Source organism: Bradysia coprophila (genome assembly GCF_014529535.1).
Source record: "Bradysia coprophila strain Holo2 chromosome X unlocalized genomic scaffold, BU_Bcop_v1 contig_128, whole genome shotgun sequence".
Taxonomy (NCBI): domain Eukaryota; kingdom Metazoa; phylum Arthropoda; class Insecta; order Diptera; family Sciaridae; genus Bradysia; species Bradysia coprophila.
The window spans coordinates 278,011-301,701 of NW_023503295.1; the positions used below are offsets into that span (position 1 = coordinate 278,011).

General features: G+C 38.9%; 4 protein-coding genes across 6 annotated transcripts in view; 3 read left to right on the forward strand and 1 right to left on the reverse strand.

The window, feature by feature from the left end:
* The first annotated feature begins 148 nt into the window (after window positions 1–148).
* Window positions 149–4,033, forward strand: LOC119067670 (protein shuttle craft). Its single transcript, XM_037170776.1, has 5 exons — window positions 149–301; window positions 621–1,877; window positions 1,942–2,597; window positions 2,672–3,667; window positions 3,737–4,033. The coding sequence occupies exons 2-5, from the start codon at window positions 788–790 to the stop codon at window positions 3,932–3,934; spliced, it is 2,940 nt and encodes a 979-aa protein (XP_037026671.1). The 5' UTR covers window positions 149–301; window positions 621–787; the 3' UTR covers window positions 3,935–4,033.
* Window positions 4,024–9,622, reverse strand: LOC119067680 (tether containing UBX domain for GLUT4). Of its 2 annotated transcripts, none has more exons than XM_037170793.1 (8): window positions 9,532–9,622; window positions 9,153–9,308; window positions 8,936–9,085; window positions 8,600–8,862; window positions 8,022–8,328; window positions 7,576–7,936; window positions 7,316–7,499; window positions 4,024–4,286 (listed from the first exon to the last, which is right to left on the reverse strand). In XM_037170793.1, the coding sequence occupies exons 2-8, from the start codon at window positions 9,231–9,233 to the stop codon at window positions 4,115–4,117; spliced, it is 1,518 nt and encodes a 505-aa protein (XP_037026688.1). In that variant the 5' UTR covers window positions 9,234–9,308; window positions 9,532–9,622; the 3' UTR covers window positions 4,024–4,114. The 2 variants fall into 2 exon arrangements, with proteins under 2 accessions (XP_037026688.1, XP_037026690.1); XM_037170795.1 differs by having other exon boundaries at window positions 9,153–9,302; window positions 9,522–9,599.
* Window positions 9,623–13,037: 3,415 nt separating this feature from the next.
* Window positions 13,038–14,562, forward strand: LOC119067687 (peroxisomal membrane protein PEX16). Its single transcript, XM_037170807.1, has 4 exons — window positions 13,038–13,321; window positions 13,441–13,684; window positions 13,752–14,153; window positions 14,218–14,562. The coding sequence occupies exons 1-4, from the start codon at window positions 13,198–13,200 to the stop codon at window positions 14,465–14,467; spliced, it is 1,020 nt and encodes a 339-aa protein (XP_037026702.1). The 5' UTR covers window positions 13,038–13,197; the 3' UTR covers window positions 14,468–14,562.
* Window positions 14,563–22,408: 7,846 nt separating this feature from the next.
* Window positions 22,409–23,691, forward strand: part of LOC119067690 (tetraspanin-9) — an 18,812-nt gene continuing 17,529 nt past the window's right edge. The window contains exon 1 of one of the 2 annotated variants that reach the window (XM_037170812.1): window positions 22,409–22,875. The gene's annotated coding sequence lies outside the window, so the exon portion shown is untranslated. The remainder of the gene's footprint in view (window positions 22,876–23,691) is intronic. The other variant, XM_037170815.1, reaches the window with a different exon arrangement.

Below are 23,691 nucleotides of genomic sequence, written 5' to 3' on the forward strand. Positions count from 1 at the left end.
TAGCAATAAAATCGAATAAGTGGTAACATCTTCGTATACCGATTTGAAGTACCATCACGACAGCGCAGTGCTACCAATAGGTAAAAGCACTTGAAGGACTTGAAGTGTCATACAACATCTTTGTTACCAATTGGTATTATCTAAAAGTTATGACCGGTATGACTCAGTTTGTATATGGATATTCAACCTAACAAAAAAAAATAATTTACTAGTCTTTACCACTTACGTTCGAAGTGTCACACACTTGGATAATTCTTTGTCGATTTTTTAGTTTTTTTTCATTCGTCTTTAACATTTTTTGGTAAGTAACGTGGCTAATTGACGCCGAAATTTCACATTGTTTATTGCTTAAAATAGAGACTAACCGAAAGAGGTCTGATGGGCGAATGTTTGCAAATTATTCACAAACTTAACCTTACTCTTTGACTTTCAATTTTTATTGTGTTGTGTGAGTGTGTACAGTGATTACAGCCCATTAAATCGCAACATTTCGTAAATTGTGCAATTTGCAACATTAACCGACAGAAAATCAGGCATTTCTAACGAGTCAATTGAAAGATCATTTGTTTTGCTGTTATTATCACAGTCTGGTGGCTAATGCGACGCATTTCTCTTTCTAGGTCAAATCATCCGCTTTTCTTCACTGCAGAAAAAAAAACAAACTTTCCCGAGGCCCTGTGGCCTTTGGGTACCCAAATTATTCTTTTGTTTTGTTTTGGTTTATTAATTTTTCCATTACACCATTGCACACAAGTCCAGCGAAGCGAAAATAATCCAAAATTTCAAGATGTCTAATCGTAACGGCATTACCAGCAACGACTATGTCGGTTTCGACCAGTTTATGTTAGAGCAAAATTTTCTGCCTAATCCTCAAATCTACTCCAATACCGGCCTACCATACTACGTTCAACCGAATTTCACCGTTCATCCGACATATCCTCAGCAACCGTCTAATCAAATTCCACAACACGAAACGACTGAAGATATTGTTCGGAACTCGAATCTGTTGCCGACTGCAAATGAATTTGTGCCGCAGACTTTTCCGGCTACTGGTGACCAAGCAGTACAGTCAGTGTCGTCGACCCAGTTAAATGTTGAGAATGAGGCCAAACAGGGAGCAATTAGGAAGACATCATCGAATCGATATCCGAAAAATAAGGAAAATAATCAAGGTGGTCGTGGCGTAAGGCGCAACGAACGGAATCGAGACTGGAACCAGCGAGTGGAGAACCGTACAGCTGGTAGTGGACGTACAGCCAGTCAATATCAAAATGATGATCGCGGCACGTACGGCCGTCAAAATTATCCGAAAGCAAATTATGATCGTGGAATGTACCGCAACGGCGAATCTGACAATCGTCGCAGCCATCACTACGATCGCTCAAGGAACAACTATTATTCGGAAAATTATAACGAAAAGAAATCGCATCAGAACTCACACGGTTTCGACTCCAAAGGTGCGTCGAGCTCCACTAAAGGTGCGGAAAAATTCGTCGTTGCTGCCAAGCCCAGCGAGGTGGACAACAAATGTTCGCAACGTGAAAAACTCATCCGAGAGATCGATGCCGGCAAATTGGAATGCCTCATTTGCTGCGAGAATATTAAGACGTGGAATCAGACATGGAATTGTGGCAACTGTTTCCACATCATACATTTGAATTGTGTCGTCAAGTGGGCGAACAGTTCAGTCAATAGCGGCAGTTGGAGGTGCCCGGCCTGTCAGAATATTTCCGAATCGATACCGAAGCATTATTACTGTTTCTGCAAGAAACTCCAGAATCCCGAGTACAATCGCAGTGACATAGCGCACAGTTGTGGAGAGTTGTGCGAGAAAACTGACGGATGCGAGCACAGTTGCAAATTGTTATGTCATCCAGGTTTGTGGCTACTCTATAATTTCTCGTCTATACGTGGTCCGCTAAACCACCACTTCAATTTCAGGTCCTTGCCCTCCATGTCAGGTAATGGTGACACGGAAATGCGGTTGCGGTCGCACTCAGAAAACCATGCAATGCTGTCAGAAAGCACAAATCCAATGCGAGGACATCTGTGACAAGGAGCTAAACTGTACGGCACATCGATGCAGTCAGAAATGCCATTTATGGTCATGCAACGATTGCGAAGTGATGGTCGAACATAAGTGCTATTGCGGAAAGGATCGCAAGGAGATGCTCTGCACCCGAGACAATAACCAAACGTTGAAATACTCGTGCGGTAAACCGTGTCACCATCAGCTGAGCTGCAAAAATCACAAATGCAAGGAGACCTGTCATTCGGGCGAATGTGGCGAATGCAATTTAAGTCCTGCATTCGTTACATCGTGTCCATGTGGAAATACGCCACTGCTTAGTGGTGACCGAAAATCGTGTTCCGATCCGATTCCCCTGTGTAATTCGACGTGCGGCAAAGTGCTGAAATGTGGACCACCCAACAAACCGCATAAGTGTGCAATGAAATGTCACAGCGGTGCTTGTGGTCCGTGCAGCAAAGAAACGGCCGTTAAGTGTCGCTGTGGTAACATGGACCAAATGATAAAGTGTCGTCAATTACAAACACGAGCCGATGATGCCCGTTGCAAGAAACGATGCAAAGTAGTGGTGAGTACTGATCAGACTGTATGCTGGGTGTGGTGGTTTGAATTACATTTTTGTTTGTTTTTTCGCATTTCCAGCGAAGTTGCGGTAAACATAAATGCAATTCTGAATGCTGCATAGACATCGATCACATCTGTCCAACAGTCTGCAATAACCGTTTGCCTTGTGGTAAGCATAAGTGCGATCAGCCGTGTCACAGAGGCAAGTGTTCGCCGTGCTATCGATCGTCGTTCGATGAACTGTATTGTGAATGCGGAGCAAATGTTATTTATCCACCGGTACCTTGCGGAACAAAGAGACCAGCCTGTGATCGACCCTGTTCACGTCCTCAATCCTGTGATCATCCCGTTCAGCACAATTGCCATTCGGGTAATTGTCCGCCATGCATGGCATTCACCACTCGATACTGCCACGGAAAACACGAGCAACGTATGACCATTCCATGTAGCCAGGAAGATTTCAGCTGTGGTATGCCCTGCGGAAAACCGTTGCTTTGTGGCCAACATAAATGTTTGATGAAATGTCACACTGGTCCGTGCGAGAACGAGCGCAGCGAATGCAAACAACACTGTCCCAAGGTGAGGAATCTCTGCGGACATCTTTGCAATGCTCCGTGTCACCTTGGCGATTGTCCCGAAACGGCTTGCCGGGAAACCGTCGAAGTTTCGTGTGAATGCGGCGGCCGCAAACAGAATCGCAGTTGTTACGATTTTTCGAAAGAATACCGTCGCATCACCACGGCCAAGCTGGCCAGTTCCATGGAGGACATGCAACGCGGGAATTCGGTTGAACTGGCTGATCTACTCGGTCCGATGAAAATATCCAAAACTATCGAATGCAACGATGAGTGCCGGGCGAAGCGTATGGCAATCGGCCTTCAGCTACAGAAACCGGAGACAACATCGAAACTTGCACCGAAATATTCCGAGTTTGTACGCGGTTGGGCGAAAAAGGATCCAACTTTGGTGGGAATGATTCATGAAAAGCTGTCGGAGCTGGTTAAGCTGGCGAAGGAAAGTAAACAGCGATCTCGCAGTCATTCGTTTCCGACAATGAATCGAGAGAAGCGACAGGTAAGACCGACAATTATATGGAGATAATGCCGGACGATGTTCAACATATTTGTTTCCGTTTCCTTCCAGCTCGTTCACGAGATGTGCGCTATGTTTGGCGTTCAGTCCGTTGCCTATGACGCGGAACCAAATCGTAACGTTGTGGCTAGTGCCACAAAAGAGACGACCTGGTTGCCAAGTATGAGTATTTTCGAGGTGTTACAGAGGGAGAGCGGACAACGACGCATACCAGTACCCAGCAATCATGCATGGGGAGTTAAACGTTAAGTGATTTGTCAATTTGCTGAATTGTTTATTTTTACAGCAAGTCCAAATGGAGTAACGGTTTATTTCGAATTGATTAAAAATTCATTGAATGAAAAATCAGTTGAACGTTGCGTTCGCTTTATTTCCTCCTCTCTCTCTCTCTCTCTCTCTTATCTCTCCCAAGCTCATTAACAAAACATTTTATTTGCCAGTCGGTTTGAACCATTTCGGTACTTTCGTTCCCGTATTTGATATAGCTGACGAGGTGATGAATGTTCCAGAACCGGCCGATTGCTGTTTTCTGTTCGTGTTGCTGCTTTCATTCGACGAGGATTCGCCGTCTTCGGATGTAGTACTGCCAAAGTTGAGACCTCTGAAAACGAGAACAAAATGGTTAATGAAAATCTAGAGAGGTTTCTGTCAGTGTCACTCGGAAGATCGCGTGTGCAAAAACCAGAATCCAGAATTCTGGAAATTTTTTGGCCGAAAAACCGAACCTACTCGGACCAACGCAGAAAAATAAATTAAACGAGCCATCAGAACAGTCGGAGCGTTTGCTGCGACTGAGCCCCGTACAAACCCGTATATCTATTGCGTACGTGACCCTAGTGCGTCTGTCACCCTACTTTGACCGTAAACCTATTGCGCCGGTTAATGTAGTTAAAGTAAAATTATTATGTATAGCGCATAGCGCAATTACGAAGCCCCGTACGACGTTCCTTTCAAATGAAAAAAAAATTTCAAATAGCCCTAAAATTTTATTTTTTGAAGGGCCTAGTATCGGCATCAGTCCGAGGACCCAAATTTAAAATTTTTTTCAACTACCAAATGAAACAAAAATTACGAAAAACGGATGAAATTTGCTCGAGTTCTATGTAAAATACACATAGGGCCCTAGTAGCTTTTCACTTCTAAGGCCCTAACTCACGGTCCACTCACCCGATTTTAAAAAACTTTTTTTTCCTGGATTGGTATTGACAATACCTATCATTTGCCGTGTCATTTTCATTTCCATCGTTTATTTTGCCATAAATATCACCAAAAGACCTTAAATCACTTAGGTGGCCCTAACTCACGAAGGGCCGACCCGAATATGCCCATCTTCGAACTTAGCCTCACTATTTTGACTATCTTTCAAAATTTTGAAATCGGATTTGATTTACTCAAGATATCGACGTGACAGACGGACAGACGGACAGACAAAATTTTTATTGCAGATTCGTCATCTATGAACATAGGCAAACACTTTGCCCTTACCGTCTGCTTCGAATTCCATCAATTACACACGGCATCGTAATCCCGGCTAAAGAGAAAAGAAAATCGGGAAATGGAATGCAATCGAGAGTAGAAATCGGAAAATTATAAAAAACGAAAAACGAGTTCTAGAATTGATGTAAAAGCTAAAAATCGTAAAAATAGCGAAATGCGTGGGAATTAAAGTGGTTAGATGATAACAGTTGAGTGTATACAACGCGAAGCGGTTTCAGGTTTTAAACGATTTTTTTAATTGATTTTCTTCATTTCGGAAACGTTGAAGTAGTGTAACTTAGTCTATATAATTTTTGATCTGTCTGTACTTGCGTCATTTGAAAGTAACAGAATTCAAACGTCTGGAAATTTACTAATCCATTTTTTTCCACTCGCTCCGCTCGCGCTATTTTTCTTTATAAAAACACTTTCAATCATCCGTAATGCTGATAATATGAAGAAAAACATTATTTGTCAGCATCATCGAAAAATTAGGATGATATATCGCTCAAAACCACTTACAGTGGAGGTGTGACGCAAGTCCTGTTATCCACTTACAAAAGAACTGATATCAGTGTAGGTGACGCTTACAGATTCGACACGCAAAATGATATGCGTCAGAAATGGCAGCTGATGAGGAAAGTACGCGAAAGTTTGATCAACAAACATTTTACCCGAAAAAATTTTAGAAAGAAAATTATAACAAAACAAATTTTCGTCAACAAGTGGCAGATGATTCGACTTTCTTCCGTTTGAATTCCATGCTTTAAAGCAATATATTTCACTTTTTCAAAAATTTTCCTTCCTCAACATCTGCCACTTGTGACGCAATTTTTTTTTGTTATAATTTTCTTTCTAAAATTTTTCGGGTAAAATTTTTGTTGATTAAACTTTCGCGTACTTTCCTCATCAGTTGTCATTTGTGACGAATATCTTTTTGCGTGTCGAATCTGTAAGCGTCACCTACACCGATATCAGCTCTTTTGTAAGTTTTGATTTTTTAGAATTTGGTAGCAGATAATAGACAATCATATTGTGCAGTTTGAACGAAAATATTTTTCTTGACGAAAAACAATAAATTGATGAAATTCGAAAATTTGACGAAAATACAGCCTGTAAATATTTTTCATATGCAGAATGAGCACCAGCTGAATATCACCAGCTGGATCTGCTAACACACACTTATTGTATGATAAACAATCAAAACACATTCTTAACAATGTGTTTACTTCATTCATTCGTGTTATGTGCGCGTAGATGACGTTAACGTAGAAATGCACTGTGTGTAGGTTGTCTTTGAATTGTATACAATACAAAGTGTTTTTGTTTGTACACCAGCTGGTGATATTCAGCTGGTGCTCATTCTGCATATGAGAAACGTTTAGCAATTGTAGAAAATTTGTTGAAATTCAAAATTTAACGCAATTAAAACGCTCATAGCTCCAAGATAAGCGACATTTTAGGGAAACCATGAAACACATGTCGACTAGAATGTGAAACTCTATAAATTTGTCTTTTAAACGAACTTTCTATCTGCCATATTTTCTGGGGTTCTATAGTTCAATAACTTAAAACGCTCATAGCTCCGAAATTCAAATTAGTTTCTTAGAATTACGTGTTCCTCAGCCCTGCGGAAATTTTTTTTTGTCAAATTTTTCAGTGAGAACGGACTTGCGTCACGGCCCTTCACTAACGTAGGGCCATGATGTGTTCAGCAAATTTATAGAGGATCTACGTAGGTATGTTGCTTCAGTAAGATTCTTCGCTGGAAAATCCTAACATTTTTACCGGAAAATTTGGTCGAATTTTAGTGGTGGATACCGAGAAAAATCGGGAAGAAAACATTATTTCCAATGGAAGATCGTCGACGTTGTTTGCATGCATTTAAGCACATCAAAAATAATTTTTGAGTGAGTTTAAATAGCCGCTTTCTTTCACAGTAATTTCCCTTGAGCTGTTTCTCCAGGCGATATAAGTAATGATGACAGAGAGCTCATATTTGCCTAAACGTTATAGGGTCTCAAAATCACTGACTGACAAGGAACTGGGTCTAAGATTGATGAGTCCTCGAAAGTGAGTTTCCTTGGATACGTGTACCGAAAACGTTTATGGAACCCAGATCCAGTGTCACTAAATAGAAACAAGAAAAATTACCTGGACTTCTTTGCAGACCAAACGGCAGCTTTGTGTGTTGAAATTTTCGCTAAAAACTCCTCCCTCAGTAAATTCGGGCTGCAAGAACTTTCATCGGTGCCGAAATGCAGCAAAGCCATCGGAACGCAGTGATTCTCCACCAATCGACTCTCGTTATCCAATACGGTTTTCGGCGGAGTAATATCTGCGATGGAAGGAACGAAAAAAAAAAACTTTTCAAAACTCTCGACACACACGAAATTCGACCGTCTGAACGTTACATAAATGGAATTTCATTGTCGGATCGACTAGGAAACCACGCACGAAATCCACCACTTGCTGAACCGTATCCGATGGCAGAAATATTCCTTGCAGCACCAATCGATTGGCGAATTGAATGCGAATGACCGTGGTCCGGTATCGATTCAATTTTAACATCGTTTGATTGTCGTGCTCCATTTCGCGCATTTTTGTTGTCATCAGCGGTGCATTTTCCAGCCCTTGTGTCTGCGTTCGCAGGTCACGCAGCAAGACTTTTATGTCGTTGACGGTTACGTCGAAGAACGAGTCTTTTGCGTCTTCATCGCTGATGATACGCTGGGTGCTGTCCAGTGAAAACAGAATTGCATGCCGTTCGCCGATCTGAAAATTTGTTCAAAGTTCATCTTGACCATCGATAGTCTGGGCTGGGCGTGCTCCACACAAAATCGGAATTGAATCGTCTCACCTCAATGATTTCGGGTTCCTCTTCTACCTCCATTTCATTTGATTCAACTTCCGATGCTACATCCGGACAACTCGTCGATGGTGCTTCTGTCGCAACTGTTTCATCATATTTTGCTCGCTTTACATCATTACTGACTGGTGACAGACTGTGACCAATGCCTGGCATAATGGTAGCATTATCCGATGTTTCCATGGTTACATCAGTTTTTCCGGACAGGTCTAGGGCAGGAGTATTTTCAGTAGCAGTTGAATTATCCGCTGGTTGAGCTGCCGGAGCAACGGAAATGACCCGGGAAACGTTTGCTTGGCTGAAAATGAAAATAAATTCCGTTACCTCACACCGGTAAAGGTATTGTCAATGAAAGTAAATGGATAGGTATGGCCAAACGTTCAAATTTGTTCTAGCCGGAGCACATACGGATTTGCATGGCGCCACCTCAAACGAACTCATTTCTAGTGCAAATTTCCACTAGAAATGAGTTCGTTTGAGGTGGCGCCATGCAAATCCGTATGTGCTCCGACTTGTATGGACTGGCCGTACCGACTTATCTACTTTCATTGGGTATTGTCGCCGCTTACGTTTTTAAGGAGTCAGCCTTTCGTTGCACCAATCGAAACATAGCCCGTCCTCCAGTCAATCCCAAACTTTTCAGCGTTGTTGTCGCTAACGCAGTTCCGTGTATGTCCGTTCGCATGTAAATTAGCACCAAATCGTCTTCGGAACATTTCTCGGGACACAGTTTTCGGAGTACGTCCATCAATGTCAGATCCGGTTGGAATGAATCACTTTTCCGTGAACCATCCTCGAATTGGATCATTAACACGACTTCAGACTCTTGACGCTGAAATGTAAACACAAAACTTGAGCCGGTTGCCCCACTGGGCTATCGCTTCGATTATTTTTGAACAATCTACCTGCTTCAGCACTTTAACCATTTCCAATTGGGCATTGTTTGGTAAGCCGGTAAATCGAAACATCAGCGACAAATCGAGGATTCGTTTGTGATGTCGAAGATCATATTCGCTCGACTGGAAATTATGTTTTTGGCAGACTTCGTCTAGAATCTTTGAATTTCATTTTTTAGTTGCCGGGTGGTTTCCGTGGAATAACAATTAAAGCACTCCGGTTTACCTGAAGCACGGTTTTGTTCGGTGGAACTTTAACGTTCATCCTCCGTCCATTAGGCGTTAATACAGTCACGACGCTGGCCATTGTCTTCGACCATTAGATGGTGAGAAGGCTTGATACAGACGTGATTAGTATACAGCGATTACTGAGTTTAAATACCTAAACCACAAAAGCAAAGGCTGAATATTACACACAGATTATGACTTACGACGCAGTGGATGTGTTCACAAAAAACGGTAAATACAGATCAAATTACGCTAATGAATGGTGCAGTTGCTGCAACACTCATTATCCAATTTAGATACTTTCCGTATGTCATCAATTACTACCACCACTAGCCCCATAACCATTTATTTCACACCAAAAAATCCCTCAGACTTACCACAATTTTTGTATTCTTCACGTATACGTTACTTGCAATATTTCCAAAAACATGCATAATCTAACCCAAATGTCATCAAAAGTAAGAGGAGATATGTCAAGTCTGACTTTTGTGAATCTTACTCTACTACATTCTACATATTAAGGCGTGCGTTATAGACTATAGCTGTTATGATCAGAAAACGAGCAAACCGAAGACTAGTTATTATAACTTGCCTTGGGGTACTTGTCAAAGTATTTTCTTCTCTTTCAACGTGGTATGTTGAGAGCGAGAGGACAGAAGACCAGTTTATTTTAACTTGTCTTGGGGTACTTGTCAAAATATCTTCTTCTCTTTCATCATAACTCTTAATTATGATCAGAGCGAGAAAACCGAAGACTAGTTAATTATAACTTGCCTTGGGGTACTTGTCAAAGTATTTTCTTCTCTTTCAACGTGGTATGTTGAGAGCGAGAGGACAGAAGACCAGTTTATTTTAACTTGTCTTGGGGTACTTGTCAAAATATCTTCTTCTCTTTCATCATAACACTCAATTAGGATCTGAGCGATCAGAGCGAGGAAACCGAAGACTGGTTAATTATAACTTGCCTTGGGGTACTTGTCAAAGTATTTGCTTCTCTTTCAACGTGGTATGTTGAGAGTGAGAGGACAGAAGACCAGTTTATTTTAACTTGCATTGGGATACCTGTCAAAATATCTTCTTCTCTTTCATCATAACACTCATTTAGGATCTGAGCGATCAGAGCGAGGAAACCGAAGACTGGTTAATTATAACTTGCCTTGGGGTACTTGTCAATGTATTTGCTTCTCTTTCAACGTGGTATGTTGAGAGCGAGAGGACAGAAGACCAGTTTATTTTAACTTGTCTTGGGGTACTTGTCAAAATATCTTCTTCTCTTTCATCATAACACTCAATTAGGATCTGAGCGATCAGAGCGAGGAAACCGAAGACTGGTTAATTATAACTTGCCTTGGGGTACTTGTCAAAGTATTTGCTTCTCTTTCAACGTGGTATGTTGAGAGCGAGAGAAGAGAAGACCAGTTTATTTTAACTTGCATTGGGATACCTGTCAAAATATCTTCTTCTCTTTCATCATAACACTGAATTAGGATCTGAGCGATCAGAGCGAGGAAACCGAAGACTGGTTAATTATAACTTGCCTTGGGGTACTTGTCAAAGTATTTGCTTCTCTTTCAACGTGGTATGTTGAGAGCGAGAGAAGAGAAGACCAGTTTATTTTAACTTGTCTTGGGATACTTGTCAAAATATCTTCTTCTCTTTCATCATAACACTCTATTAGGATCAGATCGATCAGAGCGAGAGAACCGAAGACTAGTTAATTATAACTTGCCTTGGGATACTTGTCAAAATATTTCTTTCTCTCTCATCATAATAGTCTATACTCTTTGATTGCTTCTTATAAGCGTATTGTTAAAACACAGTACTAACTTCAATGCAAATAACTGTCATTCGATGTGTGTTTATAATTTTGAATTCTTTAAGCGTGTTTATAACGACATCAAGAGGTACTTTTGATCAAGGTTCTGAAAGAACAGGTTTAGACAACTCTGAATTGATCACGAAGGCGGTGACACACAAATTGCGTCAACGGCTACGAAGTTCATATGAGAAAGGCAACTTAACCAAAATAAAATTCCGAATTTTCCTAAAAAAACATTTTCTTCAAGTTGATTTCACACAATCTGTACTGAGTGCGTTTATCAATTTCGGTGTCACCCGCCTTCGTGGATGTTTTAACCAAGGCTCTGAAAGAACAGGTTAAGACAACTCTGAGTTGATCACGAAGGCGGTGACACACAATTGCGTCAACGGATGCGAAGTTTTTATGTAAAATGGAACTTAACAAAAACAAAATTCTGAATTTTCGAGAAAAATATTTTATTCAAGTTGATTTCTCACACTATCTGTTTATAAAATTTGGTGTCACCCGCCTTAATGGTTGTCTTAACCTGTTCTTTCAGAACTTCGGTTTTAACCTGTACTTTCAAAACCTTGCATTTGATATGAAAATCATTTCGCTAAATTTCAACTGACAGAGTTGCGGGAATCGTTTACAATTTTTACAGTGGCTCATCATTAACATTAGGATTGTTCTGTTAAGTAAATGGACAATATGAATAAACTCGATAGTATGAACGTATTAAATCTGCATTTTTAAAGACGACAAGTCCAAAAGAATTTAATGTTTAGCTGAGTGTGTCACTAAGGTAAATTTGCATAAAAATAGCGCAAAAAACTCTTTTTGACCACTTTTGACTGTACCTGGCCTAGTTATAGCACATTTGCCACATTTCTTGGATGGAAATTCTTTTTGACTAAATGTGAAAAATATGATCTGTGAAACAAATGTAAAAAATTTGGTCAGCGGAGAATGACCAAACTGGTAGTTGAATGGTACTGGTAGATGTGTTTACTGTTTAAAAGCTGCATACCGACTGATGAAATTGATAATTTGGTAGTTAACTTAATACCAACTTAATAGTTGAATACCAACTTGGTAGTTGAATACTAACTTGGTAGTTGACTACCAAACTGCTAGAAACTGTTCAACAGCTGGCCAAATATCGACTGATAAAACTATTCTTGCTGCTTGCTGATAACTCACGTATTTGGTATTGACAGCTGCAGAAAAAATTGAGAGTAAGAAAAAAGAACTCACCAGGCTTATAGCCGGTCTATTCTTCACGATTTTAAGAATGCGTAGGCCAAAAATTGACATTTAAGAGTAATATCGCCGAATCTTCAGGTGATTTTTTTAACTTTGGGAACAAGCGGTCTATGATTTGAATGAGTGATAGCTCGTTGGATTCGTCTTTCAATTCTAAGAAACTCGTATCTTTCACTTTTTCTAAAAAAATTGTTTTCTGTGAAAAGCGTTCAAAAGTGAAGACATGTCAGAGGGTACCGAAAACAATTTTTCGACAGGAACTCAAGAAAAAATAATTTTAAATTGTTGTAATGTTGTCCGAATGTCGGCCTGCATTTTGACACCAACATTTTTTCCAACACTTCTGTGGGCTTGCAGCACAAAAGTTCTGGGTTTATTTATATGCGGAACGATAGTGGCTGAGGCCAGCTACAACAACCCATACTCAGTTTCGTGGAACATCGAAGCTGCAGAGAAGGCGGACTCTCCGAACATTCACTACATTTTTAGTCACAACTCTCGTGGATCTACTCGCACCAAGCGGTGAGTATACTCTTCCTGTAGTTCTTTACAAGGCCGACATTCGTACAACATTACAACAATTTAAAATCATTTTGTCTTGATTTATTGTCGAAAAACTGTTTTCGGTATCCACTGACATGTCTTCACTTTGAACGCTTTTCACAGAAAACCATTTTTTTTAGAAAAAGTGAAAAATCACCTTAAGATTTGGCGATATCACTCTTAAGTGGTAAGCGTGGTAAGGTTCAAATACATATTTTGGCGCCCTTCTTACCAACTATTACATGACATCTACTGAAGTAGAAGATCGAAAACGTACTAGAATAGAGTTATCGTCTTTGTCTATCACAGAAATTTCATTATTTACCGATAAGCAGGTCGATGGTCGATGCTATATTTGTTTTGGGGTATAGTGTGATAGTGATTAGTGTGAAGTGAAGTATTGTAAAATTAGTAGAAAAAAAAATCTGTAAAAATGTCTTCAATTCCAACCAGTCTATCCGACCTGTATAAAAGATACAAAAAATGGGTCGGCGATAATCCTCAAGTAGTTGGCGATGTAGAAACAACCATAAAATGGTTATCCTATTTCATAGCTGGTTAGTTGTTTCTTATCTAATTTTTATAAATACATTCGCAAGCTTACATGGCTTCCGTGGCTTTACCGATTTGCGATTTTTGTCACCGATTTGCATTCCGTTTTCGCATCGATTTTCAGGTCGCATAAACACATCACCAATCATTTCCGAACTAATTTACTCGCTGTCGAACCTGCTGGTGTTGTTCAACGATCGCATCATAACAAAATGTCAATATGGACAACTGCACGACAGCCACGAAACGAATCTGCAACTGCTGTTAACGACGCTGGAGTACTGTGAGGTTTTCATCGAAATTACTGCTGCCAAATTGTGGGGAAACGCTGGACGCTGGTTTTTCATATTCGTCGTTCAGGTGGTCAAGTACGAAAACGTTTAATTGAAAAGGCCAAACAAATGGATCCTCATAACGAAAATGTCCCACTTTCAGATGCATCGGTCGAATGTTACTCGTTTTCAAACACAAACAGCTGATTTCCAAAAGTCCGCCAATAGCTCCGATAAATCGAAAGACATGGTCGCAAAGCGACGAGGATCAAATCACAAATCAAGGCAATAACTTCGCGACAAACAGTGCATTTACATTCACATTGAAGAGGTCGGGCAAAGTGATCCGTAAGGTTGAAGGAGCCCCACCGATACATCTGCGCAGTTGGAAACCATTGGCCGAAGAGACATTAAATGTTCAAAGCATTCCGACAATCGGAAAAACATTCACACTGGCCGAATCGCTGTACATTTTCAAGCCATTGATCCATTTGACTTGTTCGTCGGTGGTCGGATTGAATTCGTGGAAGAGCTACTCATTGTCATTGCTACTGGATATTGCCAGGTAATTCGATCACATCCATGTACGTCAGCAAGGCAACTGAATGTTTTTCAAAATTACTTTCCAGTCTGCGCATCTATTACGATCAACGAGATAAACTCACGAAAGAACAGAAAATGGAATTGTCAAAACGATGCGTTTCGCTGCTGCTGTATCTGATGCGATCGCCGTTCTACGAGAAATGCAGCCGGGATCGAATCAGTCGCCTAATCACGTCCGTTGCCAGTACCATTCCATTCACAAATGTCGTGTGTAAACCGTTGCTGGATTACATTCCGCATTGGCAGTCAACTTACTTCTACATGTGGTCCACATAAGATTTGTGTATTCGGCTGCAAAGTGTGCGTGTTGTGCGTGTTTGATCGGTGGGTTATGGAAATCGGGGGAAACATTTTATTCCGTTGAATAAAAGGAAATTTAATTCTTTTTCTAAAAATCAAATGAGTTTTGTGCCGTCCAGCTTGAAAGGAGACCTTCTGCTGAACGATCATAATACGGTAGAAGATACGGCGGTTATCTCTATTTGTGTTATCGCTGATAAACAGACAGCTGCAATAACTCGGTAGAAATGTCGACTGCATTGCTACAAGTCAACGATACGCACGTTTACATAATTTGTTATTCAGACACTTATCAACAATTCACGTCAAAGCTTTTAATCTATGTAATGCGGTAAGTATCCTTCCTATCAAAACGAAACGAAAGTTATGTTATGTAAGCGGATCGGATGGCGCATTCTGCACAAAAACGAGGTGCATCGAAGCGATTTCCTGCGATTAGCCACATACGACCCCGAGGGATTCTTCTGAAAAACAGAACATCAAAATCGGACGCATTTTCTATTGGAAGTACCTACAAAGGTATTCGACCCCAGAAGCCAAAACCACTTTCAAAAACATAGCTAACGCCGACCCGTACGAAACACCTATTCGTATCAAAAGCCTTTACTGTGAAACTCTTCATTTCTTTTACTTCATTCTCTACTGAAAAACTATTCTCCCTTTAAAATCACTTACATTATCCACTCTTTGCCTTGTTATCATATACAAATAAATTGCCGGAGGCAATATAGACAGCCCCGTACGAAGTCAACTTTCATAAATTCCTATTTAAACAGCTATATTTACCTATATTTTCCTATAAACAAACATTTCACAGATGAATATGCTATTATATAGCTCTATATGCCTGTATACAGCTCAATATAGGTGAATATAGATATATGGAATGCCTGAAACACCCCACACACATAATAAATTATTTCCATGTTAACAGAAACACTCTAAGCATCATTTTTCCCACTTTATATCACTTTTATTAAAATCCAATATGGCCACCGGAGGCCATTTTGTTAGGAGACCGGAAATTTTACCGACGCTTTACATTCGTTAATACCTTTCAAACAATAAAAAATTCATGAAATTCGGTCAAAATTTACTCGAGATATTGACAAAATACTCCACGTTCACTGTACGGCCGAGTAGCCAGATAAGAGCTCACTCCAAGAGACCTAGCTCACGCTCCGGAGAACATAATTTCAAAAACTTTTTTTTCCCTGATTGGTACGGTCAATACCTATCTAATAAAGCTAAAACAGACGAAATATGTTCAAATGTGGCCGACCTACAAGCAAAAACTGCTTGCCGCCCTGTGCCTGTTTCACACCAAGGGGTCTAACTCACGAGTCGGTCATCCGATTTCCATAAACTTTTTTTTTGTCGATCGGTATTGTAAATATCTTTCATTCGATGTATCATTTACGAGTATAGCGTTTAAATGTCCGGAGATATCTTCGAAAAACCGTAAAGCACTTATTGGGCCACAGCTCGGAAAGGGACGATCCAAAATCACTCATCTTCGAACTTAGCCTGTCTTTTGACATTACCAAACGGAAAAAAAAAGAATTTTCAAAATCGGATGCGTTTTACTCAAGTTATCGTGCAGACGGACAGACGGACAGACGGACATTTTTTTTCACTGATTTGGCATCTCTAGACAACCACAATAGGTTTCCCCTTACTCAGGGAGTCCAATTTGACGTGTTACGGACGTATGCGTAAACGCATAGGACCCCAGTACTTCGTACGGGTCTAAAAATTCTTCGAAGCTTGTGTGGCTAGTGTGAGGTGATCAAAAACCGAAAACTTGCATTTTTCTTACAAAAATTTCTCCAGTTGCACAAGCCGTACAGGGTACTACCGGAGCAAATAGGGTCTTATTGGGATTAAAATTCATCCACACGGAGATATGCACAGTTGAAGTTTTCAACCGAAAAAAGACTGAAAACTCACACTTTTCTTACAGAAATTTCTCGAGGTACATGAAAAGTTCTAGGTCGTGTGGGATGTCATTAGAAAGGTAATTGCATGTTCTTTCAGGGAAAGTAGAGCTTGCGGAAGTTTGGCAGCATCTACGATTCAATATAAGCACTTCAAGGATTCCACGCACTCACATTTCTCACTTTTTCCAACTATTTTCATCATCTGAAAAAGTGAGGAACTATTTGCTTGATTTCAAACTTTTTTCAACTATTTTCAGATCGTTTACTCACTTTTTTTAAATCAATTAAATAAGAGTAGAAAACATGTTAGAATTGTAAAATTTCGCCTGCGGAGCTAGAACATTCCTACTAAAAGTTTCTAATGTAGTATATAGTCCATTGTAATAGTACATTACTATGCAAGGGAAGTAAAGTGATATCTCGTATCCAGATGAGAAAAAGTATCCGAGGGCGGCAGCCCGAGGTACTTTTACTCATCGTGATACGAGATATAACTTTATTTTCCGTGTGTAGTACGACGTTTTACTATGCGAGTGATGTAAAGGTTATTGCCTATACATGTAACAGCCTTATTACATGCACCAGCATAGTAAAAACATTTTACAAGTCTATTGTCCCATTTTTTTTTTATTAAAGTAAGCCGCCCTACTAGCGTAGAGCACGCACGGGGGCCTCCGTTTGGGCCCATTGTACTGGCTTTGGGGTTGGATAAGACATTCGCTGTTGTATGGGACTATCCCAAACTAACGGTGTAGCTCGGAATGTCCTCCGATTGCAAAGATCTATTTTCTCAGCCTCTGCCTGAGAATGTTTTTGTCAACACATTACTTCATCTATTTAATGATGAAAGTGACAGAAACAGCAGTGAACTTTTTAAGGCAACGATATCATCGAGCATTACAATCACTGAAGCACATGTCTGAATATGAAAAAGAACAAAAAGTCTTGTACAAAGCGTATACAGAAGCCTGTACCGTTTGTACCGATAAAAATATCATTTTGCATTTACAATGGAAATTTTCCAAACAAAACAAATTCACTGTTCAATATGAATTTTAACTTAGTTTTGCTCAAAAGAAGTCCAAGTACCTCTACAGCTGTAAAGAATAATTAGATAGTTTACACATTCAATAATATCATGAGCCATCAGGCAAGAGATCCGTGGATCATTAGAATCAGGTTCATTAAGAGTCCCGACGTAGAGCCATACGGCGAAGAGTTCTTTCGAACGATTGTACAACAATTGTATCAGAAATTTCACTGTAAATCCAAACAAAATCATCGCTGTTCATAAGCACATGTCCGTTAACAAAAGAGAACAATAGAATTGTACAAGCCGTACATATTGATCAAAGAAAAAGTGGTTCACGAGCAAACGATTTTGATTTGTCAATAAATTTTTAATTATTTCACTATTTGACCACACATAATGAGCCAAGAAACATCGAAAGCATCAAAAAGCAGCACAAAATTAGACAAAATCACAAATTATTTACACAAAGAACCACAAAAGAAACACTTTCAGAGAGCGACGCATTGTCCCATTTTAGTCTGAGATGAACTTACGTATCTCCGCTAAGTATTTGCACCCTTAGATGAATGTTTGATGCATCAATAGATACCGTTTAACTATGGTTTCAACCTTTATATTTTGAGTGGCTTCCACTCCAATGCGAAAAATATAACTCCGAATGGGTCGACCGGCTAAACAGGAGCTGAAATGTTCTTCGACCTGAAAGTTCAAATCTGTACAGGTAGAGTATGGTTTGGCTCAAACCTGTCAGGTCAAGTTTCAGGTAACCTGAAACATCCGTACAAACTTGCTAGATCAGGTCAAGTGAAAGTTGCGATATGATTTTACGCACAAAAACAAGACTTTTAAAAATACCTGAGCCCTAAAAATAGTTATTTATTGAAATTTCTTTAACTATGCCTTTTTGGAATCCTTATCAAGGAGGATGAACATATTCTATACAATACAGTGGAGAGTAGAGAGATCGCCAACTGAAAGAGTTGAAAATTGTATAGCACAATGACATAATAGTGAAGAAAGGTGAAGATTGCGGGTTCGTCTCCCGTCCTGGCACCAATTTTTCATTTCAAATTACATGTCCACAAACACACTACCAATCATTTACAGACATTCATAACGATTTCTTCATTGAAATACAGCCATATATACTGTCCACTTCCCAAATTATGAGATTTCCCACTATTATGTCATTGGTATAGCATATCTTTTCAATTTTACTAGAAGGATTACACAAATGACTTAGTCGAAGTCAGAGACACTTTTAAGCTTTTTTCAGTGCGGGGGCCGCTTTATGCAGGGGCCCAATTTTTTCTAGTAATGAGCCCTTACATTACCCTTTAGACTAAGAACACTAGGGGCCCACTGCGGGGGATTTGTTAGAGAGAGCAAGGTCAACTGGGGGGACGAGACAGGGGCCTGCGGGGGATTTGTCCCACGAGCTTGTATGTTAGAAGTGTCTCTCGAAGTTATAAGCTAAGTGCTATAAGTTTTAAGTCAGGCTCTTATACAAAACATCTAAATACTTTGATTACAGTTAGAGGCAGTGAATTTTCAGCATTAATTTAGTTCAGCTGATCCACACAAACCATCAAAACTGTTTATACGTCTTTATATATAAACAAATATAAGCAGTTTTGATTGGATGTGTGGATCAGCTGAAAAACAGCTGAAGCAAATTAATGCTGAAAATTCACTGCCTCTGACTGTAACCTCAACATTTTTGATATTTTTTAAGTTTTCGAAAATTTAGTTGTAATTTATGAGGTGTACATTTCTTTGGAAATTCTCATACATTTCGCGTCTACAAAATCCTGATTTTTGCATTACGTAATTTATGAGCATGACTTATAACTTGAAACCGCTTAATTTATAGCTTAAACTTACACTAAGTCATTTGTGCAATCCTTCTACTAATCGTAACGAACGTTAGGCTTTAGTATATTGACCTGCAATGGAAGAATGTAGTCTCGTTTGTAGTCAGCACCCGAAAGTCTTTGAAATAGTGTTAACATCATTTTAGTAGATAGAATTGAAAACAAAAATAGAATTGACAAAAATTACACGAACAAAACTTCATCCAAGAGGCATGATGCTGAAAACGAAAATTCCGTCGACCTAGGCTTTCCCGTGGCGTTCCACCAATTCCACTACAATTCCACCAGAAATTTTAACCTCCTACGTATTCAAGACAGTAACAAAAATTCAAGAAGAATCGGTTAATCAATTCTATCTACCGACGTTCAACGTTAAGCCTCTTTCCATAACCGGATTTTTAGTCTTTGAGTAACGAATTTTTCTGCTTCACATTTTTGAAAATGCTGATTTGTCAGCGTAGGAGTTGGACGTATCCTCCTGCCTCCTCTCCCACGCTTGATAATAGTCTATGGAATTCATTGGATGCAGACTGTCATTTATTGGAAAAAAATTTACTAAGTCGTCAAAAACTAATGCGTTAAAATAAAGTTATCTGCAATTCTAATCAGCTATTGTTTCATCCCGGAGAAACTTACTCGAAAAATCTTTGACTTGGCGTAAAATAGGGTTCAAAATTTCCTAAAAACTCACTTTTTCACCAGAAAATCAACTATTTCTAGCAACTATTTTCGTTATTTTAAATTCACTTTTCCACTTTTTGACTTTAAATTTTGCGTGGAATCCCTGAATATGTCATGTTATTGTGGTTCAAGTTTGTGTTTAGATTATTATTGAGGATTGGGTCTACACTCTAGAGAGTCTGTTTAAATTTGCGTTGACTACCGCTTTAACACATAGAATAACATTGCACGCTGTAATTCTCTCGTCTTGTACAAAAAAAAAAAACAAAAATTTTAAACTCTCTGGCATTCGATAATGTAAAATAAATTCGAACAAATCAGTCGAACTGAGTCACAAAAGGACATTTTCAATTTGACTAACTCATTTCCTTTTACTTTCCCTGGATGTCTCCACCAGCACACCACGAACCATTTACACTTACTCATATGAAGCGTAACGTAGTGCAGTAACTAGAATACTTTTTAGCCCCGTACGAAGTACAAAGGGGCTTATAGGATTACGATGCCGTGTGTAATTGATTGAATTCGAAGCAGACGGTAAGGGCAAAGTGTTTGCCTATGTTCATAGATGACGAATCTGCAATAAAAATTTTGTCTGTCCGTCTGTCCATCTGTCCGTCTGTCCGTCACGTCGATATCTTGAGTAAATCAAATCCGATTTCATTTTTTTTTTCCCTGAAAGATAGTCAAAATAGTGAGGCTAAGTTCGAAGATGGGTATATTCGGGTCGGCCCTTCGTGAGTTAGGGCCACCTAAGTGATTTAAGGTCTTTTGGTGATATTTATGGCAAAATAAACGATGGAAATGTACACTCGCGGAATTTTGAAAACCGACACATTTTCTGTTTCGAGGTTTACTGGTTTTTTCTGAATTTTGCATGTGTTTTTATATGGAGAAATCAGAAACTCAAGTAAAACTAAGAAACAGAAAATGTGTCGGTTTTCAAAATTCCGTGTGTGTTAATGACACGGCAAATGATAGGTATTGTCAATACCATTCCAGGAAAAAAAAGTTTTTTAAAATCGGGTGAGTGGACCGTGAGTTAGGGCCTTAAAAGTGAAATGCTACTAGGGCCCTATGTGTATTTTACATAGAACTCGAGCAAATTTCATCCGTTTTTCGTAATTTTTGTTTCATTTGGAAGGTAATCAAAGGCCGAATAGAATGTAGTTGAAAAAAAAAATTAAATTTGGGTCCTCGGACTGAGGCCGCTACTAGGGCCCTATGTGTATTTTACATATAACTCGAGCAAATTTCATCCGTTTTCCGTATTTTTTGTTTCATTTGGAAGGTAATCAAAGGCCGAATAGAATGTAGTTGAAAAAATAAATAAATTTGGGCCCTCGGACTGAGACCGATACTAGGCCCTTCAAAAAAATAAAATTTTTAGGGCGATTTGACATTTTTGTTTCATTTGAAAGGAACGTCGTACGAGGCTTCGTAATTGCGCTATGCTCAATTTCTAAGATGTACACATTCCATAATAATTTTACTTTAACTACATTAACCGGCGCAATAGGCTTACGGTCAAAGTAGGGTGACAGACGCACTAGGGTCACGTACGCAATAGAAATACGGGTTTGTACGGGGCTCAGTCGCAGCAAACGCTCCGACTGTTCTGATGGCTCGTTTTACGGTGAGACCATCCTAAAAGTCCAAAAGTCCGGCACAAAAACAAAAAGGACGAAAAATTAAACTTTAGGGAGGTAGCCAAACGTTTTTATGTTGAAGGAACAATTTATTTATCAGCATTGGTCCATACATATCATTTTAGGACAATAAAAAGTAAGATTTAAAATTCAAATTTAAAAACTCTAATCTCTAAATAAAATCACAAATCTCCTCCATTTTCTCGGACTCCATGAACTTAGGCTGGAATTCCTTTTTTGGATCGCAATGTTAATCCGTTGTGGTTGTAAACGTTCTGCTAAATATGGTCCTGATCAACTACGCTAACGTTGAAAATACCGAATGTCCTACTTAATCAGTCCTAAAACTGTTATATGTCCTAAATTCAAAATAAACTCTGGCCTCATTTTGAGAGAGACATTAAAATTGGAAGACAAACATCTGCCAATCAGGCGAATTAATGTTCCAGATCGTGAGCCAGGAGAATTTTTTTTCATCTTCACTTTACTGTATCTACTCCTACCTCTAACTGCAACACCATCAACCGTTATTGTTGATATACATATACATATGTGCGGATAAAAAATGTATAGACGTAGTATTACTCTTATCGTAACAATTACACCATTTGTCGCTCAACATTGAAAGTACCAAATTTATATGCATAATTTTAATTTAAATTTAAATTCACTGTAGCTACATGAATGCGATACAATTCAAACAATTTTTTTTTTATATGTCAGAATAACTGAAACACAGACGGAATTACAGATCAGTTTCGATGTGGCAATAGACGAAGACGGTTCTAAAAAAGTGATATAGCCAAAATAAAAAAAAAACTGTTTTGTTATAATATTGCTCATCATCCGTTGAAAACCTTTTATAGAACGACTTTTTGGTTAATTTTTATTTAATTGCGCTCCTACAATTTGTGGCGTTAATTTTTTGTTTTGTTTGGATTCTCTCCTCTCTCTCTCGTTGTGTGTACCAAATTAATTAGCGAATTCAAACAAACTACTTTATTTAGTGAGTGTGTGGTGGAATGACATAATTAAGAGCACATAATCTCTGTTTGTGGCGACATTTACAATAAAAGTTCAACAAGAAAATTTAGCGCGTTCAAAGTGTGTCTTACTAATTTTCGCATATTAGTTGAAAGTATATAATGGTGTAAGAACACATTCTGAATTCAGTCACTCTGTTTGCATTTGGATTAATCTAATCACGGTAATGTACTGTTTGTGGAAAACGAACCTTCTTTTTTAGCGCCAAATATTTATTTAAACAAATCATCGATGCTACAAAACACAAAATGACAAATCGTTTGCGAATCGTTTATGTTTGTGAAATATATTCTGCTATTCAGAACACATTATTCAAACCAAATGATGCGTTTTATCGTGTAAAAATTACACAATTTACATGTTGCCCATTTAGACTGGCGATGACAAATTTCTTTTACAATGTAAATTTATGTTGATTTTAGGCGTTCATAATGATGAGCTGAACAAAAAAAAAAATAAATCTATAACACAGGTACGAGAGCAGGTGTGGTTGAGTTACGAGAAACTATTATGTTCATGTCCTACATAATGCACATCACCTTAAAAGGAAATGAAACAAAAAACTGGGTGGAAAACCGAATATAGGACAAGGTCGTGTGAAAAATTCCATGAATTTCTTATAAAAATTCATGTTCGCTGTCCCTAAAAGAAACAAATAAAAAAAAAAAAATTTGTCGTAAATGAAATTGTTGGAATTATATGGGTACACACACACAATATAATTGTAATAAATATAATGTTACAACAATGAGGAAATGCCGAGGGAAATGTATACATTTATTCACGAATGTATTGCGAAAATGAGAATAAAAAACAATTGTTTACCCTTCTGTTTATCAACGACATACATTGTGATGTGCATTCATTTCGATTCAACCACTTTTTAGCCCCGTACGAATACTGGGGCTTATAAGATTAATATCCGTTTGTAAACACTCGAATTGGAAGCAGACAGTAAGGCAAGCATTTGGTTATGTCA

Coding starts and splice junctions, on each gene's coding strand:
- LOC119067680 (XM_037170793.1), bottom strand. CDS start 9,233: ATGGCCAGCGTCGTGACTGTATTAACGCCTAATGGACGGAGGATGAAC. Junction 9,086..9,152: donor CGAACAAAACCGTGCTTCAG/GTAAACCGGAGT, acceptor TGAAATTCAAAG/ATTCTAGACGAAGTCTGCCA. Junction 7,500..7,575: donor GACAATGAAATTCCATTTAT/GTAACGTTCAGA, acceptor CTTCCATCGCAG/ATATTACTCCGCCGAAAACC.
- LOC119067687 (XM_037170807.1), top strand. CDS start 13,198: ATGTCTTCAATTCCAACCAGTCTATCCGACCTGTATAAAAGATACAAA. Junction 13,322..13,440: donor GTTATCCTATTTCATAGCTG/GTTAGTTGTTTC, acceptor ATCGATTTTCAG/GTCGCATAAACACATCACCA. Junction 13,685..13,751: donor TTCGTCGTTCAGGTGGTCAA/GTACGAAAACGT, acceptor TCCCACTTTCAG/ATGCATCGGTCGAATGTTAC.
- LOC119067670 (XM_037170776.1), top strand. CDS start 788: ATGTCTAATCGTAACGGCATTACCAGCAACGACTATGTCGGTTTCGAC. Junction 1,878..1,941: donor CAAATTGTTATGTCATCCAG/GTTTGTGGCTAC, acceptor CTTCAATTTCAG/GTCCTTGCCCTCCATGTCAG. Junction 3,668..3,736: donor TGAATCGAGAGAAGCGACAG/GTAAGACCGACA, acceptor GTTTCCTTCCAG/CTCGTTCACGAGATGTGCGC.